We start from the raw sequence: 21,582 nt of genomic DNA, 5'->3' as shown, positions 1-21,582 counted from the left end.
AATGTTTGGACTGTTTATGGCTATGAATCCGACGGGAGTTTTGTAAAATGGAAAAGTTTGAATTGTGACAGCGAGAAGTGCCTGGCAAGCGCTTATATAAGTCAACAATTGCGAGGAGGACCCAGAGAGAGTTTGGGAGCGGATATAATAGCGAAATGAAATTAATACCATTCTCAAAACTGGGGACCTCCGGTAATGGCATGAAAAGAAGAGGATTTATAGTGCATGAACTGAGAGTATTACAACCCGAAGGAGGATCTAACAAGCCGGAAGGAGAAGACAACAGAGGAAGCTCCTCCACGTCAGCGATAGTAAAAGTACCCAGCACGCAAAGAAGCGGTTCTGAATGTGCACAGAAGAGATTTTTTTTATTAACAGAAATTCAAAGGAACATTACTAACATACTAACAGAGAACTACATGTGACAGGACTAAGAAAAGAAGTTTGACAACACACAGAAGAAGCCCAAGAAGATTAATTGGACATTACTAACAGTTTAATTTACCAGTTTATATATCACTCAGCTTTCTCTCTCTCCCACTGTCTACCCTTCCCATTTTTTCTTTTAAGCGGAATACCTCCCCTTTTTAGGGGAGCCAATAAAATCTTTATTAAAAAAAAAAATTACATATTTAAAACACAATAAAACCATCCTATCACACGGTGCTGAGCCTATATTTGATCTTCCAAGCTGCTGTTTTACCAGTTGCACCAGGCAAAGCAACGGGCTCCTTTCCTGTCTCGCCCTGACCTGGCCACGGTAATTCATGCGGTGGCCCGTTCCAGATTGGATTACTGTAACTCACTCTATGCTGGCCCGCCCTTGAGACTAATCCAGAAGCTCCAACTGATCCAGAATGTGGTGGCATGGGTCCTGACAGGAGTGCCATGGACAGCACACATTCAGCCTGTGCTGCGCCAGCTGCACCGGCTCTCAGTGGAGTACTGGGTCAGGTTCATGTTTCTGGTAGTGACCTTTAAGGCCTTGAGTGGTCAGGGACCCATATACCTCTGAGACAGCTTCCTCTGGCATGTCCCCTGAAGAGCTTTACGCTCTGCTGAGAACAACTTACTGGTGGTCCCTAGCCCCAAAGGTGTCCAGCTGTCCTTGACCAGAGGACTCCTACCTGGTGGAACTCTCTGCCAAATAACATCCTCACCCTGCGGGACCTTATGCAGTCCTGCAGGGCGTGCAAGGCAGAGATGTTCCGCCAGGCTTTTGGATGAGGACAGCAGCATGTACTGTCGTATCTGGCACTCCCTTCCCCTCCCCCACTCTGCCTTCTCTTGCTCATTGCAAGACAGTGATGCAATCTGTAAATTTGTTTTTGATGCCATCTGATGTTGTTTTTACCTATTTTTGTCTCTTGGATTTTAAACTCTGTAATATTATGTTGCTAACAGCCCTGAGCTCTGTGAATTCAGAGAAGGGCAGTATATAGATTGAAATTATAAATAAATAAATAAGCAGACATGTCAAGAATTTCAGAGGACATGAATCGTGATGCTGTTAGAACCACAGTAAGCGACTAACTTAATTTTCTACCAGTGCCCGTAGAGGATGCTTTTCTTACTTAAGCTCTCCTTTTTTTTTATTGCAGCATGCACCTGCAGTGGAACTTCCCAAGATTGAGGGTCAGTATGCACTTTGCTAATGTCTGCTCTGATTAGGGATGGGCAGGAACCAGCTCACGAGCCAAAGTTCATGCTGAATTTGGCCGGGTTCAGAGCTCGGGAACCAACATTTGGGCAAGGCGCATTCCCTGAACATTTACCAGACCTTTGGCTGGTTTGGTTCAGCTATTTGGGGCCAGCCATTTATACCTAACGGCTGAGCGGAGCAGGGGTTAGACAGTTGGCAGCTGGCAGCCATTTAACCCTTCAGTTTTGTTCCTTGTGTTTTGAGAGGGGGGGGAAGCAAAACCGAAGGGTTAAATGAAGCCCCTTCCCGGGCAATCCTTCCCTTTCTCCTGGCTGCAGTGAGGGGGAAGGTGGAAGGGAAATCCTTTCCAGGGTGATCCTCACCCCCTTTTTCACAACTGGGAAAAAGGGGAACCAAACTTGCCAAACCAGTTCTTGTGGGGCCCTTTCATTTTGGGGTTTGGTTTGTGGGCTGCCTGAACCAAACTGCCTTTTTTAGGTTTGTGCCCATCCCTAGCTCTGATTATTCCTAAGAGAATTAGATTTAACATCTGGCTATTTAAAACCTCTTGATAATGCTAATGGTGGGTTCTGATGAACCTTGATTATTCCTGTATGTGGAGAATACTCATTGTACGTAGTTCCCACAATTTGCTGCCTAAGTTGTCTTATAGTAGCTGGGTTTAACTGTTCTGTTCTGTACTCCCTCCATTCACAGCTAAGTGTGCTTTTTTCTATTTTAGCCAGACCCAGACTCTTGCCTTTGTATTCCCTGTCCCAAAAAAGAAGCAGGAAGGTAAATCCAGCACCCATCCTCCATAATCATATCGCTGATTTCCTAGATAACAGCACATCCAAAAAGAGTTACAGAGAGTAGCATTAGGAAAAACAGCAGCTACACAATCCAACCCAATTAAAATCATATTTTGTGCTCCACAAACCAATAAATAAGTTGAGGCATGCTAAAAAATTTCCTTATGTCAAGCAATGAGCTTTTTAAACAAGTGTGGAAACCAAATATGATTTGTTATCTTCTGTGGCTGTTTAAAGTGTTAAATAAGTACATTCTAAAGCACTAAACAATTTTAATCTCATTTCCTTCTTCAGACATGCATAGTGTGTGTATAAAAGGTTATTAGCTGGTAGTAGAGCTGCGGTGGTTCAACTGGTTAAGATGCTGAACTGCAGGCTGTGGAAGGTCGGTAGTTCGGCAGTTCGAGACCCAAGTGTGCCGCATGACGGAGTGAGCTCCCGTCTCTAGTTCCAGCTCCTGCCAAACCAGCAGTTCGAAAGCAAGAAATTGCAAGTAGATAAATAGGTACCACTTCAGTGGGAAGGTAACAGCGTTCCGTGCGCCTTGGTGTTTAGTCATGCCGGCCACATGACCACGGAAATGTCTTTGGACAGCGCTGGCTCTTCGGCTTTGAAACGGAGATGAGCACCGCAACCCTAGAGTCAGATTTGACTGGCTTTCAAGCAAGGGAACCTTTACCTTTACCTTCCGCTTATTTCAGGCTTTCTTCCATTTCACAATAGTGATAGCAAGGGCAGAATTGTCTTATGTACAATTAGCATATAGGCGTATTAATTATTTTCATTGTCTTGCAGCAATTGTTTTGTTTGGTGAACCAGTCAGGTGGGAGACCAACCTGCAGTTGATAATAGATGTCCTTCTGACAAATGGCCATCCTGGGAATCCATATTCACAGTCCTCTTACCCACATATGCCTGTACTAGCTTGCAATATGGATCTGATGTGGTTGGCTGAAGCCCATTCTCCAAGGTAGTGGCAAGTATATACAAGTGCAGTCAGGAGTATTTTTCCACACGTGTGTATTTTTCCAGACATCTTACAAGTATCAGGCTCTTATTAGTTTGCCATAGTTGCAGGGGGTAGGGAAATTCCTGCAGGGGGTGAATGGCTGAGTGAGTGAACCACACTATAAATGGGCGTCGTAACTCTTCCTTAAGACACCTCCCTCCTCGAGAGCCGACCTTGAAAGCAAAGCTGTGCCAGCTCGCTATTGTAGAGAACGGGATCATATGTTCCCGGGTGTGTGTGTGGGGGGTAGTAATTCAAGTGCTAGGCAGGATGGCTGCAAAGTGTGATTGGTTTATGGGGGGGGAGGGGGTCTTTTGAACTGTCTCTCTCTCTGAATTTCCCTGCCACAGTACTGTACTCGCCTAGATGATGATGATATCTCAATAAACAAATCACTGCCAAAGAGAGTGTTGTTGGGAGTCTCTTGTCTAGGAGTCTGAGAATGGTTATTCCTCAGTAACCTTCATTTGAAAGGCAGTTTAAAAACCACTTATTTAAAATACCTAGAAAAGTGAAGGCGTTCAGCACACATTTATAAACAGAAACAATGTGTACTTTCAGGTGGGCAGCCATGTTATTCTGAAGCGGCAGAACAAAGTTCGAGTCCGGTGGCGCCTTTAAGACCAACAAAGTTTCATTCAAAGTATAAGATTTTGTGTGCACGGCACACTGGCATGCACACGAAAGCTTATACCTTGAATTAAACTTCGTTGATCTTAAGGGTGCCACTGGAATCGAATGTGTGCTTTATACGCTTAAAAAAAGCTTTGCAAAGCAATTATTGCCGTCTGTCTGACCAAGAGAGATGTATAGATGGATTTAGTATCCTCTGTGTTAACTGAATGAATGAAAGAGTTATAGAAGTGATCGCCCAGTCCTTCTTCCTCACTGCTGTCATAGCCTGTTAAAATAAACAGGAGCCTTGTGGCATCTTCAAGACTAACAACTCTATTGTAGTGTAAGCTTTCATGGACATTTCTCAGATGCAGTGCAGTGGCTCCTCACCAGGCGGGCCTTTTATGGTGTGAAAAACATAATCAACCGTGGAATACAGGATGTACGAGGTGAAATGTAATTATGTAACTCTACTAGCTTAGCTAAGATGGTTACGCTTTTAATGGAAAGGGACACCCAGATTTGGTTAAGATGGTCAATATCTGTAGTGAGTTGAAAAATTCAAGTCCCCATTCAACCCGGGGGGGGGGGGGCGGATGAGATTATGTGAAACCATTTAATGAAAGCCACATGATATTTCCCTCACAGTCCTTGGGTGGCAAATTTTTCCTTGATACAGACTGTAGCGGGACAGGGATGGTGAGGAAGCCCAATGCTGACAGAAATCCCTTATGTTAGTGGATATCATTCTCTGGATCCAGGCCACTAGGTGTGAATAAAGTTTATGCTGAAATCAAATGTTGTTAATCTCTTAAGGTGCTACAAGACTATAACACAGCTTCTGTTGAGGAACTATTAATTTCACATGGAGAAACTATAGCTAGCTGGGTAAATGCAGATGGACATCTGGCTTCTTTGCTTTCCCTGCCAGAAAGAAGCAAGTGGAGACCATATAGTTTAGCTTCTCCCTGTACTCCACCAGTTTTGATGATCTAGTGCCTAGGACAGCTCTATAATGCCTTAACAGGAGTTATGCAGTTGCTGTTTAGTATTCTTCTAGCAAATGAAAAATTGGACTGAACTGTTTCAGCCTGCTTCACATTGGAAGTACAATATGAACAGGTGACGTGTTTTGTTCTGGCTGATGGTTCCTTCTCACTGTCCACATTTTATTTCTACGTTCCTTAGGTTTGGTCATGGAACATTCATGGTTTGCTTGGAGAACATTTACAAAAAGATCACTGACAAAGAGCTGAGATATGAGGCTTTGATCGGAAAACCTAGCGAAGTGACCTATCACTATGCAGAGTACCTGATCAGAACGCAAGCAGCCGCAAAACAATGGAAAAAGCCTATTCGGACCTTGTATGCCATTGGGTAAGTCCTACTATAGAAGAGACAGTTTATATTATAGAACCGACTATTACAGAAGAGCCAGCCAAAGCTTTCTCTCTCTATTTGCCATTGCCGTCTCCAAAAAGGAAGGGTTAGTGTTTCATGTAGGCTATTCCTACTGAGTTAAAGGATTTAATGTTGGCCTTTCCTCCTCCACAATTTTTTGCAAAATGTAGAAGTGGGAAAGCCCAGATGTTTGAGGGGATTATTTTTGTGGGCCCCTGAAAATAGCACAATCTAATCTGGTAATGTTACCAGCTGTTACCAATACTCTTTTGCAGGCATACTTACAGCCAATTAGGGATGCAGTCTGCTGGATACTTGTGTGTTATATAGCTATGTACTATGTCTGCAAACTTAGAACCCCTTGCTGTTTACGACTCCGGTTGCAAAAACAGTAAAGACAATAAATAAATAAACAAACAAATGTAGACCCCCCTTTTTTCAGTAATCACTCACTAGAAACCACATCTCCTGCCATCTGCAGTTAGCTCTGATGATGTACTAGTTGATAATATTGAAAGCTTATGGGCCAAAGTGTACTGACTTCAGCTTGGAAGTGGTGTCAGAGTAACTTGGTTAATCATGCATATCTTAGTAGCCATCAAACTTAAGGTGGTTTCAACTTGATTTGCTTTCCATTATTATACTCTATTTACACCCCTTCTGAACTAGTAGAAAAGAGCAAGAGTCCAGTAGCACCTTAAAGACTAGCAAAATATGTGGCAGGGTCCGAGCTTTCATGAGTCACTGCTCACTTCTTCTGACTCATGGAAGCTCCTACCCTGCCACATATTTTGTTAGTCTTCAAGGTGCTACTGGACTCTTGCTCTTTTCTACTGCTACAGACACACTAACACGACTACCCATCTTGACCCTTCTGAACTGAGAATGATGGTAGGTGTTTCCCCAAGGAGAGGGGCTGGAGAGGTTCGCTTAGCTGCAGAAATCCCCCCCCCTTCTCCCACTATACAGCCTCTCAGTCTTCAGCCCCTTCCATGTGGGTTTCGGACTTTCTTCACACCCATGATGTGTGAATGTGAATGCTGACACATCAGACTGTTTGCTTGTGTTGCTGTGTTACAAAGAGGGGGTGGTATAGATCTTGAGGAGCAAGGTGTTTCTCTCCTGGAAGGATGCTGCCAATCAGAATAGCCAGTGCTGAGGGAGATGGCCCAGCTCTGCTATAAGGCAGCTTCATTTGTTCAATACGACAATCCTGACTATGCTGGTTTAAAGCCGGAACACATATGGGAGGGCAGTCCTTGTGAAACTGTTAACACTTTCTTAATATTGTAATTCATGCCTATTGGTTGGTCTTTCTAAAGTACACTATACGAATGTTCTATGAAGGAGCTTGAAGCTTACTAACCTTTCACAGAGGTAATGAGAGATCTGTTTTACAGCTTGGGTCCCCAGGGGTGCTTGATGAGGAGCAAAAGATTCAGGAAAGAAGCTTAGATATTTGTACCCATCAAGCCCAGATGCTACCATATGCACCGTGTGTGCAGTTCCTCTCCAAATTCTGATTGCTGCAATATAATTCCGATAGCCTGGTGTTTTAATTGCACACTTAGTGAGATGCTTTAAGCAAAAACATTGTCCACACACTCAAAATAGGCTAATCCTGATGTTGTTTATCTGGCTGTCTAGGGATAACTTAATGACCGATATCTATGGTGCTAATCTTTACAACCGCTACCTTGAAGAGAGTGCCAGAAGAGGTTCCAAGGCACGTCTCCAGGCCAAAGCTGCAGGTGGCACAGGATCTACTGCCGTTTCTCAGGAAGATGACATCGATAACCCTTGGGAAAGTGAACTGGCATCTCCTGCTGCTGCCAGCTGCAGGTCTGTCCTTGTGTGCACTGGGGTTTCCAGCCCTCACACAGAGGTGCCCTCTGATATCAGGGAGACCATAACCAAGACTGTGTTCCATGGGCACAGAGATTTCAGGTTTGACCCTGCTTTAGTAGAACCTGACCATGTCGTGTCAGATGTTGATGCTGCTGTTGACCTAATCTTCCAGCTGGAGAACTTCACACCAGATGAAAATCACAGGACTCCCTAATGACTTCCTTAACAAGGTTTTCTCCTAAGAAGAGGGAGGGAGGAAACAGAGATCCTTAGCATCACACTCTTCCTAATGTGTTTATTTTTTTACCCGTAACTTTTTTAAAAACAACAACAACACTCCTGTGTGTTCTAACAGCACTTTCCTTACAATCTGGTTGAATCTGTGTTCTGACACCCTTCTGGTGGCTATTGCTGTGTTACAGATTGACAGCATAGCTCAGAGTCACATTCTAGAACTCTGCACAGAAAGATGTGGAATGTCCAACATTTGGGGAAGCAGAGAAAGCAAAAGGAAGTGTGCTTTAGTTAAGCTGCAGTTGAGTTTAACGGTTGAACTCATAAGGGATACTGCAGTGCTCTGTCCCACCAGCATTGTACTTTCCCTTGCTGCTGTTTCCATCTATAATGCCCTTCATTTCATTCTGTGGCTCTGTTTCCTTTATGGAAAGAAGATGTGGGACACTGGGGATGCACTCAAAGGGTATCCTGAAAGTGATGTGGTTGCTACCCTCCTTTTGGATTTCTGTTTGAACGTGGGTGACTTGAAGCACTAACTGAATTGAGGGGTCTAATGGAACAGTCCCTGAGCACAATTCAGTAGATGGAAAGTTGATGCAGCTCATTTGATCTGAGTGGGGTTTGAGCAAGAACAGATGAGCTTGCCCTCAAATTCCCTTCATGTTAAAGAGTGATCTCAGTCTTAAAGTTGTAAATACACTGACGCTTTATTAATAGTTTCGGTGTTCCTCCAGCATTGAACTTCAGAATGTGCTTGATGGGTGTTTCAGCCTGAAACTCCAAATCAGAATGGCAGTTACACACCCCTGTTTAAATGTTTTAATGAGTCATGTCCTGCCTAAGTACCATGTGTTTGGGTTTTTACAGGCTTGCTTTATGGGTGTAAACTTTTAAATGATAACGACTTATTTGGTATGATACCACTTTTATAGTTCATTCCGTTTAACCAAAGAAACTGTATGGTGAAATACTTTCTGTTTTTTTAAAGTGGACCTGCATATTATGTGTTTACTTATAACACACTTGGAAAGACGATGTCTGTGCGAGAGAGAATTTCTGGGTACCTCAGCAGCAGGGAGTGTTTTAGACAAAAATATATTTCTGACCAGTGCCAGATACTAGGAAGCAACAATCCAGCTGTCTTGCTTGCATGATCTAGACTGAAATCTGAAGGACTGCCAGTTTTAAAGCTACAGCTATTTGTAGTTGTTGGGTTTGTTTTTTTTAATCCCCGGAGGGATATTTTTATTATTTTTTTATAAGACTACAAACTACAAAAGAAATATAAGGGAGGGGACTACAACTAGGGATACAGAAAAGATACCCACACTAAGACTAGAAACCCAAGAGAAGGAGATCATTTCCGTGTTAAACTAAATGTTAATGCTTAAAGTGTTAGTAAAACAATATACCAGTAGAGTTCTTGTTTATCACAGCTTCAGTATTAATATGTTAGTTGTTATATGAGAGCTCTCTGAGCATCTTCTTTACTTCTTTGCTTCAAAAGGCAATTTTCAGAGTCCTTCTTCCTTTACTTCGGTTTTCTATCTCTGAAGTCGTATACAGCTTTCATTGCTCCCGCTCCCATTTCCACAGCAGAGTCCTCATCCATTCCAGAAGTAGCAGAGTCACTTGACTTGGTTTCTTCATCTTTAGATTCTTCCCCCAATCCCAACTGGCGTCTCAGGAACTCCTTGGCTTTAAAAATGGAGTCAATCTTCTCTCTTTTGTCGTTGATTTTAAAGATAACACCTTCAGGGACCGCCCATCTGTACTGAATTCCGTTGGTTTGAAGAAAGGAAATTAGTTCTTTATAGCTTTTCCTCTTTTGACGAATTTTAAATGGGATATCTTTTAAAGTCTTAATAATAGTATTTCCCAGTTTCAGAGGAGTTGCTGATGTTGCTTTTAAAATGGCATCTCTAGTCTGTCTTCTTGAAAGTCTGACAACAATTTCTCCAGGCAGGTTATTTTTTTTAATATAATTGGAGTAAGCCCGATAGGCAGCCTCCATATCTTTAATTATTTCTTCCGCTGGTAAACCTGTTATTGGAGCAATAATCTCACCAAGAGTCATCCTCAGATCTTCCTTTTCAGTTTCGGGAACTCCCTGGAATCTAAGAATCATGTTAGTCTTTTCCATTTGCAGTTGTAACAAACGGTTTTCTTGGAGGGTTTGTTTTGTTTCAACTTCCCCCATTCTTTTCTTCATTTGCTTATTTGCGGTATCCATCTCTGTGATTCTCTCATTCGCATGTTCCACTTTCTTTTCCGTTTCTGCCAGCTGGCGCTGCTGTAATGCGAAGTTTGGGTTCAGCAAGGTCAGTTGCTGGTTAATACCATTGAGTTCTTCCATCACCAGCTTGAGCATATCCGCTAACATTTTCATGACGTCTGCTCCCTCTTCCGGTTTTGGGCTCTGACTGCCTGGTTTCGTTTTAAACTTTCTTTGCGGGGCCGCCATCTTTTTCGTTTGCTTACAATTTCAAACCGCTTCCCCAGGGCTCCAAAAATCGTTACCTCACTATCAGCGCTCAGATAAGTCTCTCAGAACAAAATCGCTGTTTGCTTCCCCCCTTGCCCCTTCGATGCGTTTATCTGTCCATGCGCTTAAGAGGCGTCCCTCTTTGCGCTCCGCTTTTCCCACGGGGGGGGGAAGCTCTTTTTTTCTAAAATACTCAGTTTACATAGAACTCACGTTCATTGTTGGTCACTTCTCTGACCTCGCTCCCGGCATTCGATATTCCACTCGATCTCCAGCGCTTGTCCCGGTTGAATTAGCTTGCGCCCAAAGGCCACACAGCGGCAGGACCGTTAGGGCAGAGGGAAGCCTCGATTCTCCGGCATCAAGCCGTCGAAGAGGCTACCCCTCAAATGCCCTCTGGCCTGGAGCCTTTCGCAAAGGCTCTGTGGGGATGCCACTTGAGGTGGCACCCCTCCATGCTGCTGGTGTGCTAATCGCCTCCCCGAGTTCCGGGGAGAGCGACCGCCATCGCCAATCCACAGACCAGAAGTCGTTGTTGAGTTTTTTTTAAAAAAAACACACTTTGGTCTTTATGCTTTTGTGAACCTAGATGGGGCAAACACAGTACTTGTGTGGAGTAGTTTCCACACATTCTCCCCAGTTTCTGGGAAAATGCAGCCTTAAAATACCTGCATTTTGTAACGCCAGTGTTCTTATGGATAGTGTCAATTATCTTTAGCAGTGCCTTTACTGATTAACTGTCCAGGGTCACAAGAAAATGGTGTTAGACCTAAATAACACTTTTGTGGGCATCTAAAACTATTTTGCTGGACACCTTCACAGTTGTTTGTTGCCATGTAAAATGGTGTTCAAGAAGCATGTTACAGAGGAGTGGCACAAAAGTCCTGACATGGTGATTAAACTGTTATGGAGTTGTTATGTTACAGCATGTTCATACGGCACAAAAGCCATGGCATCTCATCACAGATCAGTTAGGGTTCTTATGACAAATGTTTACAGAGGTCAGGAGCTCTGAAATCCCAGAACTGATGAAGCACTTTAGCCAACAGTTCAAGTCTGGGTGCTCTTCACTTCACTTCAGTGCTGTTGAGCTTTTTGTTGTTGTGCTTTGTGTAGAGAGAGTGAAATAGAGCAAAGCACTAGAAATATGAATAAAGGTATGTATTCCAGAGTTACAATTTAAACACCAACAGACGGAACTGACATATCAGAGAGATTCACAAGGTGTACAATGATGAAAATTCAAAATGTATACATTGTTGTATATGTAGCAACATACCCAACATTCACGTCTAACGTGGATGTCATAGATTTATATGCAAGTATTGCACCTTTTGGTTTCTGAAACGTAACCTTTTAATACTCATTTTTAGACTTCACATTGTTTCATTTTGTATTCCAAGAGACGTTTTTGCCTCCACTTTTTGGAATTCTTAGAAACGACTTTTTAAATGGAAAAAAAAACACCCTGCAGTCAGAATATTTCCAGTTCTAAAGAACATACTTCAAACAAGGCATGTGTCTTGTTTAATGCAGAGCTAACAACTGTAGTAGTGCTTGAATGGATGTGGCACATAGAATATGTGCTTTTCAAGGCAGGCAAAGTAAACTAGGCTGAAGTCCCAGCCTTAGGCTACAAATTTAAGTAAGAAGTTGTCCAGAAGTTATCCCCTGACCCCTAAACATCTTTCACATCCTTTGTTCAGAGAGTGGAAAGGGAAGCACCACGAAGCACTTGGACTTCTGCAGTTGCTTTAGGAACTCTGCCTGCAGGGTGCCATCTTGAAGTGTTCCCCCCACCCCACCCCATCACTGCAGAAAACATTTGAAGCAAAGAAGGTTTTTTTTAAGGGTGGTAGATTGATCATATATATGGCTTGAGGAAGAGGGTGAGCAGAGGAGGTGGTTCAGTCTTTGGTGGTGAAGAGGATGAGCACAAAACAAGTGTGACATGGGAGGTTAGTAACTGGATCTCCTCACTTAGAACTTAATTGCAGGGATTTAAAATTTCCTTCCCATTAGATCAGAGCAGGGAAGGTTTTAACCTTTTCTCTCTGCACTATTTTCTTGGCGATTTTGTGGTGTGGACTAGACAGGGTAATAGAATGGGGGGGGGGGGGATCTGCACCTCTGCTGTGCCAATCAGATTTGGAGGCCTCTGCAGCTACTTTCAGGTGGGTCTTGAAAACAGGGCATCTGGACTGGTCTTCTGTTTCAACTCTTAAGGCACGTATGCCTTCGTTGGTTTGAAGCTGTCAAGGATGAAGGGAAGCTGGAGAGCCTGATGCTACAGGATGGAACTTATTGGCACAGGAAGTGAGTAGTCAAGGAGTTCAGGGATATTTAGAGCTAGCTGTTGAGCATCAAGACTCATAGAGAATTGGAGGGTCAGGCAAGGACCCTAACCAAGGCAGCTAATCTCCCTTATAAATAAAAGCCGAATGGTGGTGGCACTTCTCTAGAACATTCCACACGCTCCAAAATCAATTTGCTCTCTGATCTGTCATTCAGAGGGTCTCCCTATCCACTTGCTGCTTTGCCTGAGTCCTGCCTCCAACATTCTAAACAGTTTGCTGTTCCTCTCCCCCCCCCCATAGCCAGTCAGAACACAGAGGTTATTTGAATATGCAGCCTCATTGGCCTTTGCCTCGGAACACAGAGGTCATTTGCATATGCAACTTGATTGGCTTTTGCCTCTAACATTCTAAACAGTTTGCTGTTCTGAGGTAAAATGTGTCTACTCTTCAGGTGAGGGCTGGAGATCACTCAGAATTACAACTGCTTTCCATATGGCAAAGATCAGTTCCCCTGGAGAAAATGGTGGCCTCTGTATCCTTATATGCTGCTGAGGTGGCCCCCATATGCCAATGTGACATAGCAGTCAGGGCTTCAGAGTATGGGAGAGGCTGCAGGTGTGTGTGGGGGGTGGAAAGCTGAAGAGTGAGGGGAAAATAAAGGTAGGTTGATGATTGGCTGGGAAGGAGATAGGGTTGCCAACTCCAGGTAGGAAATTCCTGGAGATGTGAGGGATGGAGCCTGGAGAGGGTGAGTTTTCAGGAGGCATAGGACCTTGGACAGGTACAAAGCCATAGACTCCACCCTCCAAACCAACTATTCCCTTCTGGGGAACCATCATTGCCAATCTCCAGGTGAGGGCTGGAGATCACTCAAAATTACAACTGTTCTTTAGGGTAGCAGAGATCAGTTCCTCTGGAGAAAATGGTGGACTCAGTGTCATTATACCCTGCTGAGGTCGCCACAGCAAATTGACACTGAGTGTCCCAAGGCCGGGGCATTCGCCCAGAGCCTCTTTCTAGAGGCCGTTGTATTTATTTCCACAGTGGGCCTTTTTCCTAGTAGGGGTATATTAGGTAAGACACAACAACGCAGGGGTATTTACCCAGACTGGTAAATAGTGCAGCACTCAACATTTTTTATTTTTACCTGCATAAGTGAAGAACACCCATGCACTGGATGCAATGGGTAGCGTACATAGGAACAGATTCTGCTGGTGCTAAGTATTTTATATTCTTTATAAATGCATCTTCCTGTCCTTTTAGATCATTATATATTCTGATGTTATACAGTATCTAAAAGTACAGATGTTTTAAAGTGACAGATTTTTGACTGCTGAAAACTTGGTACCTCTTATTGCTGACTGCTTACAGGTACCCTTGCTGTCTTACTTTTTCTGTAAGGTAAGAAACAATTCAGTACTCTAAACTAAGTTCAGAAACTCCATCTGGTGAAGAATGCTGCAGCTCGACCGTTATTGAGAGTTGGATGGAGTGTGCATATTACTGTTATTCTGCAGTCACTCTGTTGGCTGCCCATCAGTTACAGGGATCAATTTAAACTACTGGCCATCACATACAAAGGCCTTCACGACATATCTGTGGGACCGCCTCTCCCCCTATGCCCCTCCAGGACAGTTTGGCTCATCTGAGCAAGGCCTTCTGCAGGTGCCACCCTGTAAATGGCCCAAGTCAACAATTGCCTATACATGTGCTTTCTTTGTTAAGGTACCCACCTTATCGAATGCCCTGCCTGAGGAGGTCAGGAATTCCCCACCCTCCTGACTTTCTGTAAACTATGCAAAACTGAATTACTCAGGAGGGCTTTTTGCACAGGAAATAGGGCTGTACTGTAACAAAATGGTTCAGAAAGAAGCTTGAGGTTAAGGGTTAGGGACTATACCACTGTCTATAGTTTGTACTCTGTTGCTGTAAGTTGGTTCCTACTGTGTAATCTTTACATTGTTTAGTGTGTCATATTAATACTTAAGCTTTTGCTTCACTGTTGTCTCGGATCTCTGGTTGGTTCAAGATTTTTACAGGTCAAACCCTATTACATCGACTGTTGCATGCCCCGTCCCGATGATTATGCTGAGTTATTCTGTGTAATCCACCTTGAGTACCTGCAAGAAAAGGTGGACTATAAATAATGTAAATAAATAAACTAAAGGAATGGAAGTCCTGTGTGTGGCCGCCAGCTACACGTTGCTGTAACCCTTTTCACTTTATTTTGAGGAGTGCGTGCTTTTGTATCAATTCTTCTTTGCTTTTCACAAGAAAATCTGAGCCTGGGTGTTCTTTCTTTTATATACAATACATTTTTATTAAGTATAAACAAACAACATGTGTTATCAACAAGAATAGGTGTACAGATATGTTTGTGATCTTTGAATAAATACAGAGTAAAAAATAACAATGCGTGTAAAGTAGGTTGCTATATTCGTATATAAATGCACACAGGAGATACAAAACATAAATATTGAAGTGAAACATATATCTTTACCCTAGTATTAAAAGATATGATTCGTAGTGTTAACTGAGATTCCATAATTGAGGTGATGGTGCATTTTCTTTACCACAAGTGTAGTACGTGTAGCCTGGGTGTTCTTGTAAGCTGCCATGAGACAAGCAGGATAAAAATTCTCTCAGCGAAACCAAGATTTCTGTTCACTGGATTGATCTCCGGGGAGGGGATGACAGCACATTGAGCAAAAGGTCTGAGTGAAGTAACTTTGAAGTTGTGGTGGTAAATCACAGTCACTGTGAGGATATTCCAGATATGGGGTTTTGTCTAATGTTTACAAAAGACGAGTTAATCTCATTTTCTATTGCACCCTTCAAGTCTTCCTCAAGTGCAGAAGCACAAGGCAAGTATCAGACAGTCAAACTTAATAGCCACTAATTAGTCTGCATTTGTTTCTGTCCTGACTTGATAGTGTCTGCTACATATTACTGTTCTGGCATTTGTATACCTCATTATTCAGCAAATACACTTTAGAAACCGTGTACAATCAGTTTACTTGTAACACCTGAATTTCTTGTAAAGCCCTCATTACTGCTGTGATTGAATATTTCATGTGTTATCCATTCTGTATTTTCAAAAAATGTTTTGAGCATCGTGTATCCATTCTGTGTTTTAACTGAGATTAAACTACACAGTATGCCTTCTTTTTGGGGTGAATGATGTATAGTCTTTTCACTGCTCCTGAGATGGCTGCAAAACTACATCTTGGTATCTAAAAAAAGGGTGACATAAAGGTAAAGGTAAAGGTAAAGGTTCCCTTGCTCGAAAGCCAGTCGAATCCGACTCTAGGGTTGCGGTGCTCATCTCCGTTTCCAAGCCGAAGAGCCAGCGCTGTCCGAAGACATTTCCGTGGTCATGTGGCCGGCATGACTAAACACCAAGGCGCACGGAACGCTGTTACCTTCCCACCAAAGTGGTACCTATTTATCTACTTGCAATTTCTTGCTTTCGAACTGCTAGGTTGGCAGGAGGACATAAAAGTGAGGTGCAAACATTTCAGGATGAATGCTGACCCAGGGCATCCTGTGAGTGGCTGCTCATCCAGCTGCTTCCAGTTATAGCTCCTAACACCATGAAAGAGGCCTCTTTTGGGAAGAGGGGGCTCAGTTTGATTATAATTTGTTTGCAACTCTGCATTCGGTTGGCCCAAGAACAGGTAGATTTGGTCCAAGCAAAATAGCTGCATTTTTATAGCTGGAGACAAATTGCAATGTGTGGGCCTAGAAGGCTTGACACTGAGTGCAGTCTACTTGAAACATAATGGCAGAACTATTAGGATTTCAGGCTAATCTTATTGTAGTTGATCCGATTTATGAACTAATTTGACAGCTCTAGTAAAGACACTTAAGAGCCTTTTGCTCAGAGTGAAAGAGGAGAGCGCAAAAGTGGGCTTGAAGCTCAACATCAAAAGAACTAAGATCATGGCATCCGGCCCCAGCACTCCTTGGCAAATAGAAGGGGAAGTCGTGGAAGTAGTGACAGACGTCACGTTCCTGGGATCCCAGATCACCGCAGATGGTGACAGCAGCCATGAAATTAAAAGACGCCTGCTCCTTGGGAGGAAAGAGATGGCGAACCTAAACAGCATGATAAAAAGTAGAGACATCACCCTGCCAACAAAAGTGCGCATGGTCAAAGCAATGGTATTCCTAGTAGTCATGTATGGCTGCGAGAGTTAGACTATAAGGAAGGCCGAGCGCCGAAGATTAGATTCTTTTGAACTATGGTGCTGGAGAAGACTCTTGAGAGTCCCTTGGACTGCAAGAAGATCAAATCAGTCAATCCTAAAAGAAATCAACCCTGACTGTTCCCTAGAAGGCCAGATAATGAAACTGAAGCTCAAATACTTTGGCCACCAAATGAGAAGGGAGCACTCACTGGAGAAGACCCTGATGCTGGGAAAGATTGAAGGTCAAAGAAGACGGGGATGGCAAAGGATGAGATGGTTAGACAGTGTCATAGATGCAACGAACATGAAATTGAGCAAACTTCAGAGGAGGGCGGAAAACAGGAAGGCCTGGTGTGATCTGGTCCATGGGGTCGCTAAGAGTCGGACTCGACTGTGCAACTGAACAACAACAAAGAAGTAGAAAGTAGGCGTGATTAACTTGACCTCTCTAGAGATAACTTCAACATATAGGTAGTCATTTTGATCCAAGGAGAATCAGGCTTGTGCTCTTTCCACCTCACTATACCTTTTCTACGTTCAATACTTTTGTCAGACCAGGTCTTCTACCTTCAGCTTCCAAGATGTCAAGCCTCAAAGAAGGCTAGATAGTGGCAACAGTCTCCTTGGAAATACACAATCAAAGTTGATTCCCAGAACTAAAGAGGGGGGTTTTTTTCTAAGCCACCCTCATCTTTCACTCCAACTTCTACAGTATCATAGGTCTTTCCTTTATATACTTTCATAAAGGTGAAATGCCTTCAGTGCTCCATTTAATGCAATTAAAAAAAGAAGAAGCATTTATTGAACTTTACAGTTACGTACAGGTATTTTAGCCTTATGTGGCCCAAAGCCACTACACTTTTGTGTAGATTAAAAGAAGCATTGATTATTTGCAATGATAAACGAAACAGCTGCACCGAAGTTGTGTTGCTAGGACTCTGCGGATCTGCTAAAAGCAGAGTAGGGAACCAATCTTCCAGTGGCTCTAACTTGGGGCAAAAGGCATCTCCACGTATACATGCAGTGCTGTGTATGAGGATTCAAGATTAATGATGCACTAAACTTTCAGAAAATATCTCCAGGTAGGAGGCAAGGATTTGCCATTTATTCCTTTCATTATCCATTGGAGGGCAGTAGAGCAAAGCAGTAAGTCCAAAATTGGGTGTGGAAAACTGATTAAAAAAATGCATACTTGATTAACAGTCTCCCAGGGGGTTATGCTAAAATTCAACTGTACAAGATAGAAATATTTATCTTGTTTGAATGTTCTTGGCTTGGCTTTCTGTACAAGATAAGAGTCCAGCCAGAATATTAGAGGCAAGCTAAAGATCCATTATGTGAAAAACACAAAAGCTTATACCCAGAATTAAACTTTGTTGGTCTTAAAGGTGCCACTGGACTCAAACTTTGTTCTAGTGATTCAGACCAACACAGCTACCCAACTGAACATATGGTTCAAGTAAAGGAATCCAGGATGTTACGAATAAGCTTTTTGACTTTATGGGCTTCTTGGGGTTTGTTTGGAGTATATAAGTATTCGGAGCAGCTTGATTCCTCTGCCTTTTTTGTCCTTAGCAGATATTTTGCATGTGCAGATTTTTAAAATCCTGATCTAATTAGCATCAAACTCCCATTCAATGTTATTAATGCTGTAATCTAAGGAAGTTATTCAGTATTTATATTTACATGAGTGTATAATGTTTGGGGCTGCGGTGGCTCAAGTGGTTAAGATGCTGAACTGCAGAGTGGAAGGTCGGTAGTTCAGCAGTTCAAGACCCGAGTGCCGCATGATGGAGTGAGCGCCTGTCTCCGGTCCCAGCTCCTGCCAACCTAGCCGTTTGAAAGCAAGAAATTGCAAGTAGATAGATAGGTACCTCTTCGGTGGGAAGGTAACAGCGTTCCGTGCACCTCGGCGTTTAGTCACACCGGCCACATGACCACGGAAACATCTTTGGACAGCACTGGCTCTTCGGCTTGGAAACGGAGATGAGCACTGCATCCCTAGAGTCGGATCCGACAGGCTTTCGAGCAAGGAAAGGCTTTACCTATAATGTTTGTAAATCAATACATATGCTTTTTTCTACAAAAGTTGAGTAGCTTTATGGGTCTTGCCTAACTAATTTTGCTATCATTTTATTTCTTCTTTATTCCTAGGATTCTGGAAACTACTTAAAAATCTTAAATCATCTTATCTTCCACTGCAGTAAGGAAGGTTAAAGAGGAGAGTCAGGCATTTTACATTTGCTGGTTCCTTCCCCAGTATCCTCTAAGAGCTTTGAAGAAATGCAGCAGGAGGATTTCTTAAAAGATTTAGGAATCTGCCAGTCATAGGTTTTCAAAAATAGCATCCTGGAACCCTAAGGAGGTCTGTCTCTTCCATGCTCTGCTAAGCTTTTAGAGGGTGAAAGCACTGGCAAATGTAAAGAGCTACTATAGTCTGACCTACAATAGGGAAGAGCAGTGTTATATACATCTCCAGTGGGAGATGCAGGCTTGGGTGGTGGATTATGAACAAAGTAATCAGATGAGTTTCACTAAAGTCTGCTTCAGTGTCACTCATGGCAATCTTCATTCAGGACTGCCTTCTTTTAGACTCCAGAGGCCAGTTGCCCCCAGTACTCCCTGACATTCTGAAAGGGTGCACGTTCCAAGAGTGTGAAATTAGGGTGGAAACAAAGGATCTATATAGTCTCAGATTATTTTGTGGGAGAGATATTTCCAACCTCCTTGTCTGCTGTAAAGTAGGAAGGCTAAATTATGTGGGGGGTTCTGCACAAATCACAGGCTCCCCTTTGTGTGAGCAGAAGTTAATTTCTTCTTATACATGGCCACCTCAGGGTCCAACCCTAAGAGGGTATGAACACCAAGTCTGTGGAAACACGATGCAATTTCTAGTGCAGAGCTGCAACTCTGACACTCATTATGGATTATCAGCTATGAAGAGGACAATTTGGGATTTTAAAATGGCCTTTTCTCAGGAATCTGGCTTCTGAATTCTATCACCCCTTCATTTAATACTTGCATGCACGCTGCCCTCACAATGGGTGCGTTCAGACGGGGCATTTACAACGGTATAGGTGCCGGTTGGAATTGGTGCACTTACTGGCGTTCACACGTAGAACATCTGCCTTCCGTCCCTAACCATTGCAAAAAGTTTTCAACCATTGTATTCTGCCACTAGGTCCTCAAGTGGTGGTATCCTGAGTGCAACAGTTGTAACCGCTTTTACCCCCCCCCCATCTGATTGCTCTCCACCATTGTAGTGCCACTTCTGTTTGGAAGCCCCCTCCCCGCTCGCGAAAGCTGCCTGAGACTTCCGCTTTTCGTCCACCATTTTTAAAAATTAAGTATGCGCATGAGCGGAGCTTCGCACCAGCGTTAATAAAACCAAAGCTTAACTGGTCACTCGTTTTAGCGTTTAGACGAGTGTAGGATCTCACGGAGGCCATTTTTGGGTCAGAAGTCCAAAGGGAAGTGTTTTGTTAGAGGGGCTGGATTGAAGGTGAAATAGTACATAGCACAGGTATCCCTCTTGTGCCGGAACTCATTTCACAATATTCACCTCAGGGGATGCTTCTGGCGGGAACCTGTCACTCTGCCATGTCAGCAGGGAAAGGGATGAACTGGAGCCACACAGAGACACTTGAGCTCCTGGCTGTATGGGGGGGACCTAGAAATACAAGAGCTGGCCCATAACAAAAAAAACCCCTGAGATCTTCCACAGGATCTCTGAGGGGCTTGCCGCCAAGGGGTTTACCCGTATGGCAGAGCAGTGCTGCAGCAAAACGAAAGACCTACGAATGAGGTTCAAAAAGGCAATGGCGGCAAACGAGACATCAGGGGCCTCATTCCATCCCTGCCCCTATTTCCCACAGCTGAGGAGGATCCTCCATGGGAGGGTGAGTGCGACGGGGAGGAGGCTGTCGCACAGTATTGCTGGCACCAGCCAGCAAAGTCTCCCTGCCAGAAGAGGGAGAGACCAGCACCCTTGGTGAGTATATATCTATGTCCACATACAATTGTGGGAGGGATCCACCACCAAGTCACAAAGCAACCCACCCCACACTCTCTCCAGCCCTGGCCCTCTGGTGACTGAGGTAATTTCTCCCCATAGTCAGTAATCTGGATTGTTCTTATAATGCTATGACAGGGGCATTTTGGCAACCAGAACATATAGCCATTCTCTATTGTAAAAAGTACATCTAGGCCTGTGGAAATTTTAAAGTACGTCAACATGACAGTATGCCATGATACCCCTCAGAAATATTGCCTTGCCAGCCATTCTGCCTTGTCCAGGATTTGACTCCTCATCCTTCCCATTGCTCCAATCACCTGTACCTCAGGAATGGCTGTGTGGTTGCCTCTAATATCTGTGATTCCTCTGTAGCACAGCGCGCAGTTAACTGAAGCTGGTAAATTGACATCAGGCTGCCTTTTCTCTTCATTCCAGAAGGAGACATTGACATCCCCCTGACCCAGGAGGCTGAGGATGATGCAGAGAATGAGGGAAATATGGAGGATCTCCCACCACTGGAAGGTGGGTATGGTGAGACCAGCTCTCAGGGGATGACTATCGCTATGGTTTATTTCTGTCCATAATGCTTCGCACAACCAACCCCCTCCGCCACCCAAAGTTTTCCCCCTGCCACTTCCCCCTGAGCATTTACTGGCAAATTGGCATTTAGTTTTGTGTGCACTTCTGCAAGATATGAGTCAAGCAGCTGGTATTGTCTCTCGTGTAACACTCCTATTCTCACCTGTGTACCACAGACACATCAGCCTCCACCGAGACAGTGGCATGTGGGAGTCCTGCCGCCAGAAACCCAACAGGTAAGTCTGAACTCTTCTCCATGGTGGTGTGGCATAGCAGGCCACAAGAAGGTGGTGAATGGAGACTAGGGCTGCTGCATGTCAACCACTCCCCGGCGTATCTTTCCCTTTTCTCTCTCCCAACCACAGATTTTCCACCTGCCGTGGTCATGTCGGAGCTCTCGCTGAAATCCCGCCGGGTCTATATTAGGGCCAGGACCAGGCGGGTTTCGGTGG

At 43.8% G+C, this 21,582-nt stretch overlaps 1 protein-coding gene and 1 long non-coding RNA gene across 2 annotated transcripts in view; both read left to right on the top strand.

Moving 5' to 3' along the window:
• Positions 1-7,541, top strand: part of LOC107107174 (cat eye syndrome critical region protein 5-like) — a 22,400-nt gene extending 14,859 nt beyond the window's left edge. Inside the window, exons 5-8 of the mRNA XM_015407433.1 lie at positions 1,602-1,635; positions 3,250-3,424; positions 5,267-5,455; positions 7,127-7,541. Of these exons, the coding sequence (XP_015262919.1) occupies positions 1,602-1,635; positions 3,250-3,424; positions 5,267-5,455; positions 7,127-7,541 (813 nt within the window). The remainder of the gene's footprint in view (positions 1-1,601; positions 1,636-3,249; positions 3,425-5,266; positions 5,456-7,126) is intronic.
• A 13,420-nt stretch (positions 7,542-20,961) lies between these two features.
• On the top strand, positions 20,962-21,568 carry LOC107107178. The gene is made up of 3 exons (XR_001482386.1): positions 20,962-21,073; positions 21,307-21,366; positions 21,496-21,568. It is a non-coding gene; the product is annotated as an uncharacterized LOC107107178 (long non-coding RNA).
• The last annotated feature ends 14 nt before the right edge of the window (positions 21,569-21,582 follow it).

Source organism: Gekko japonicus, unplaced genomic scaffold (genome assembly GCF_001447785.1).
Source record: "Gekko japonicus isolate JY-2015 unplaced genomic scaffold, Gekko_japonicus_V1.1 scaffold408, whole genome shotgun sequence".
NCBI classification, from domain to species: domain Eukaryota; kingdom Metazoa; phylum Chordata; class Lepidosauria; order Squamata; family Gekkonidae; genus Gekko; species Gekko japonicus.
This window is presented reverse-complemented; position numbering and strand designations above follow the sequence as displayed.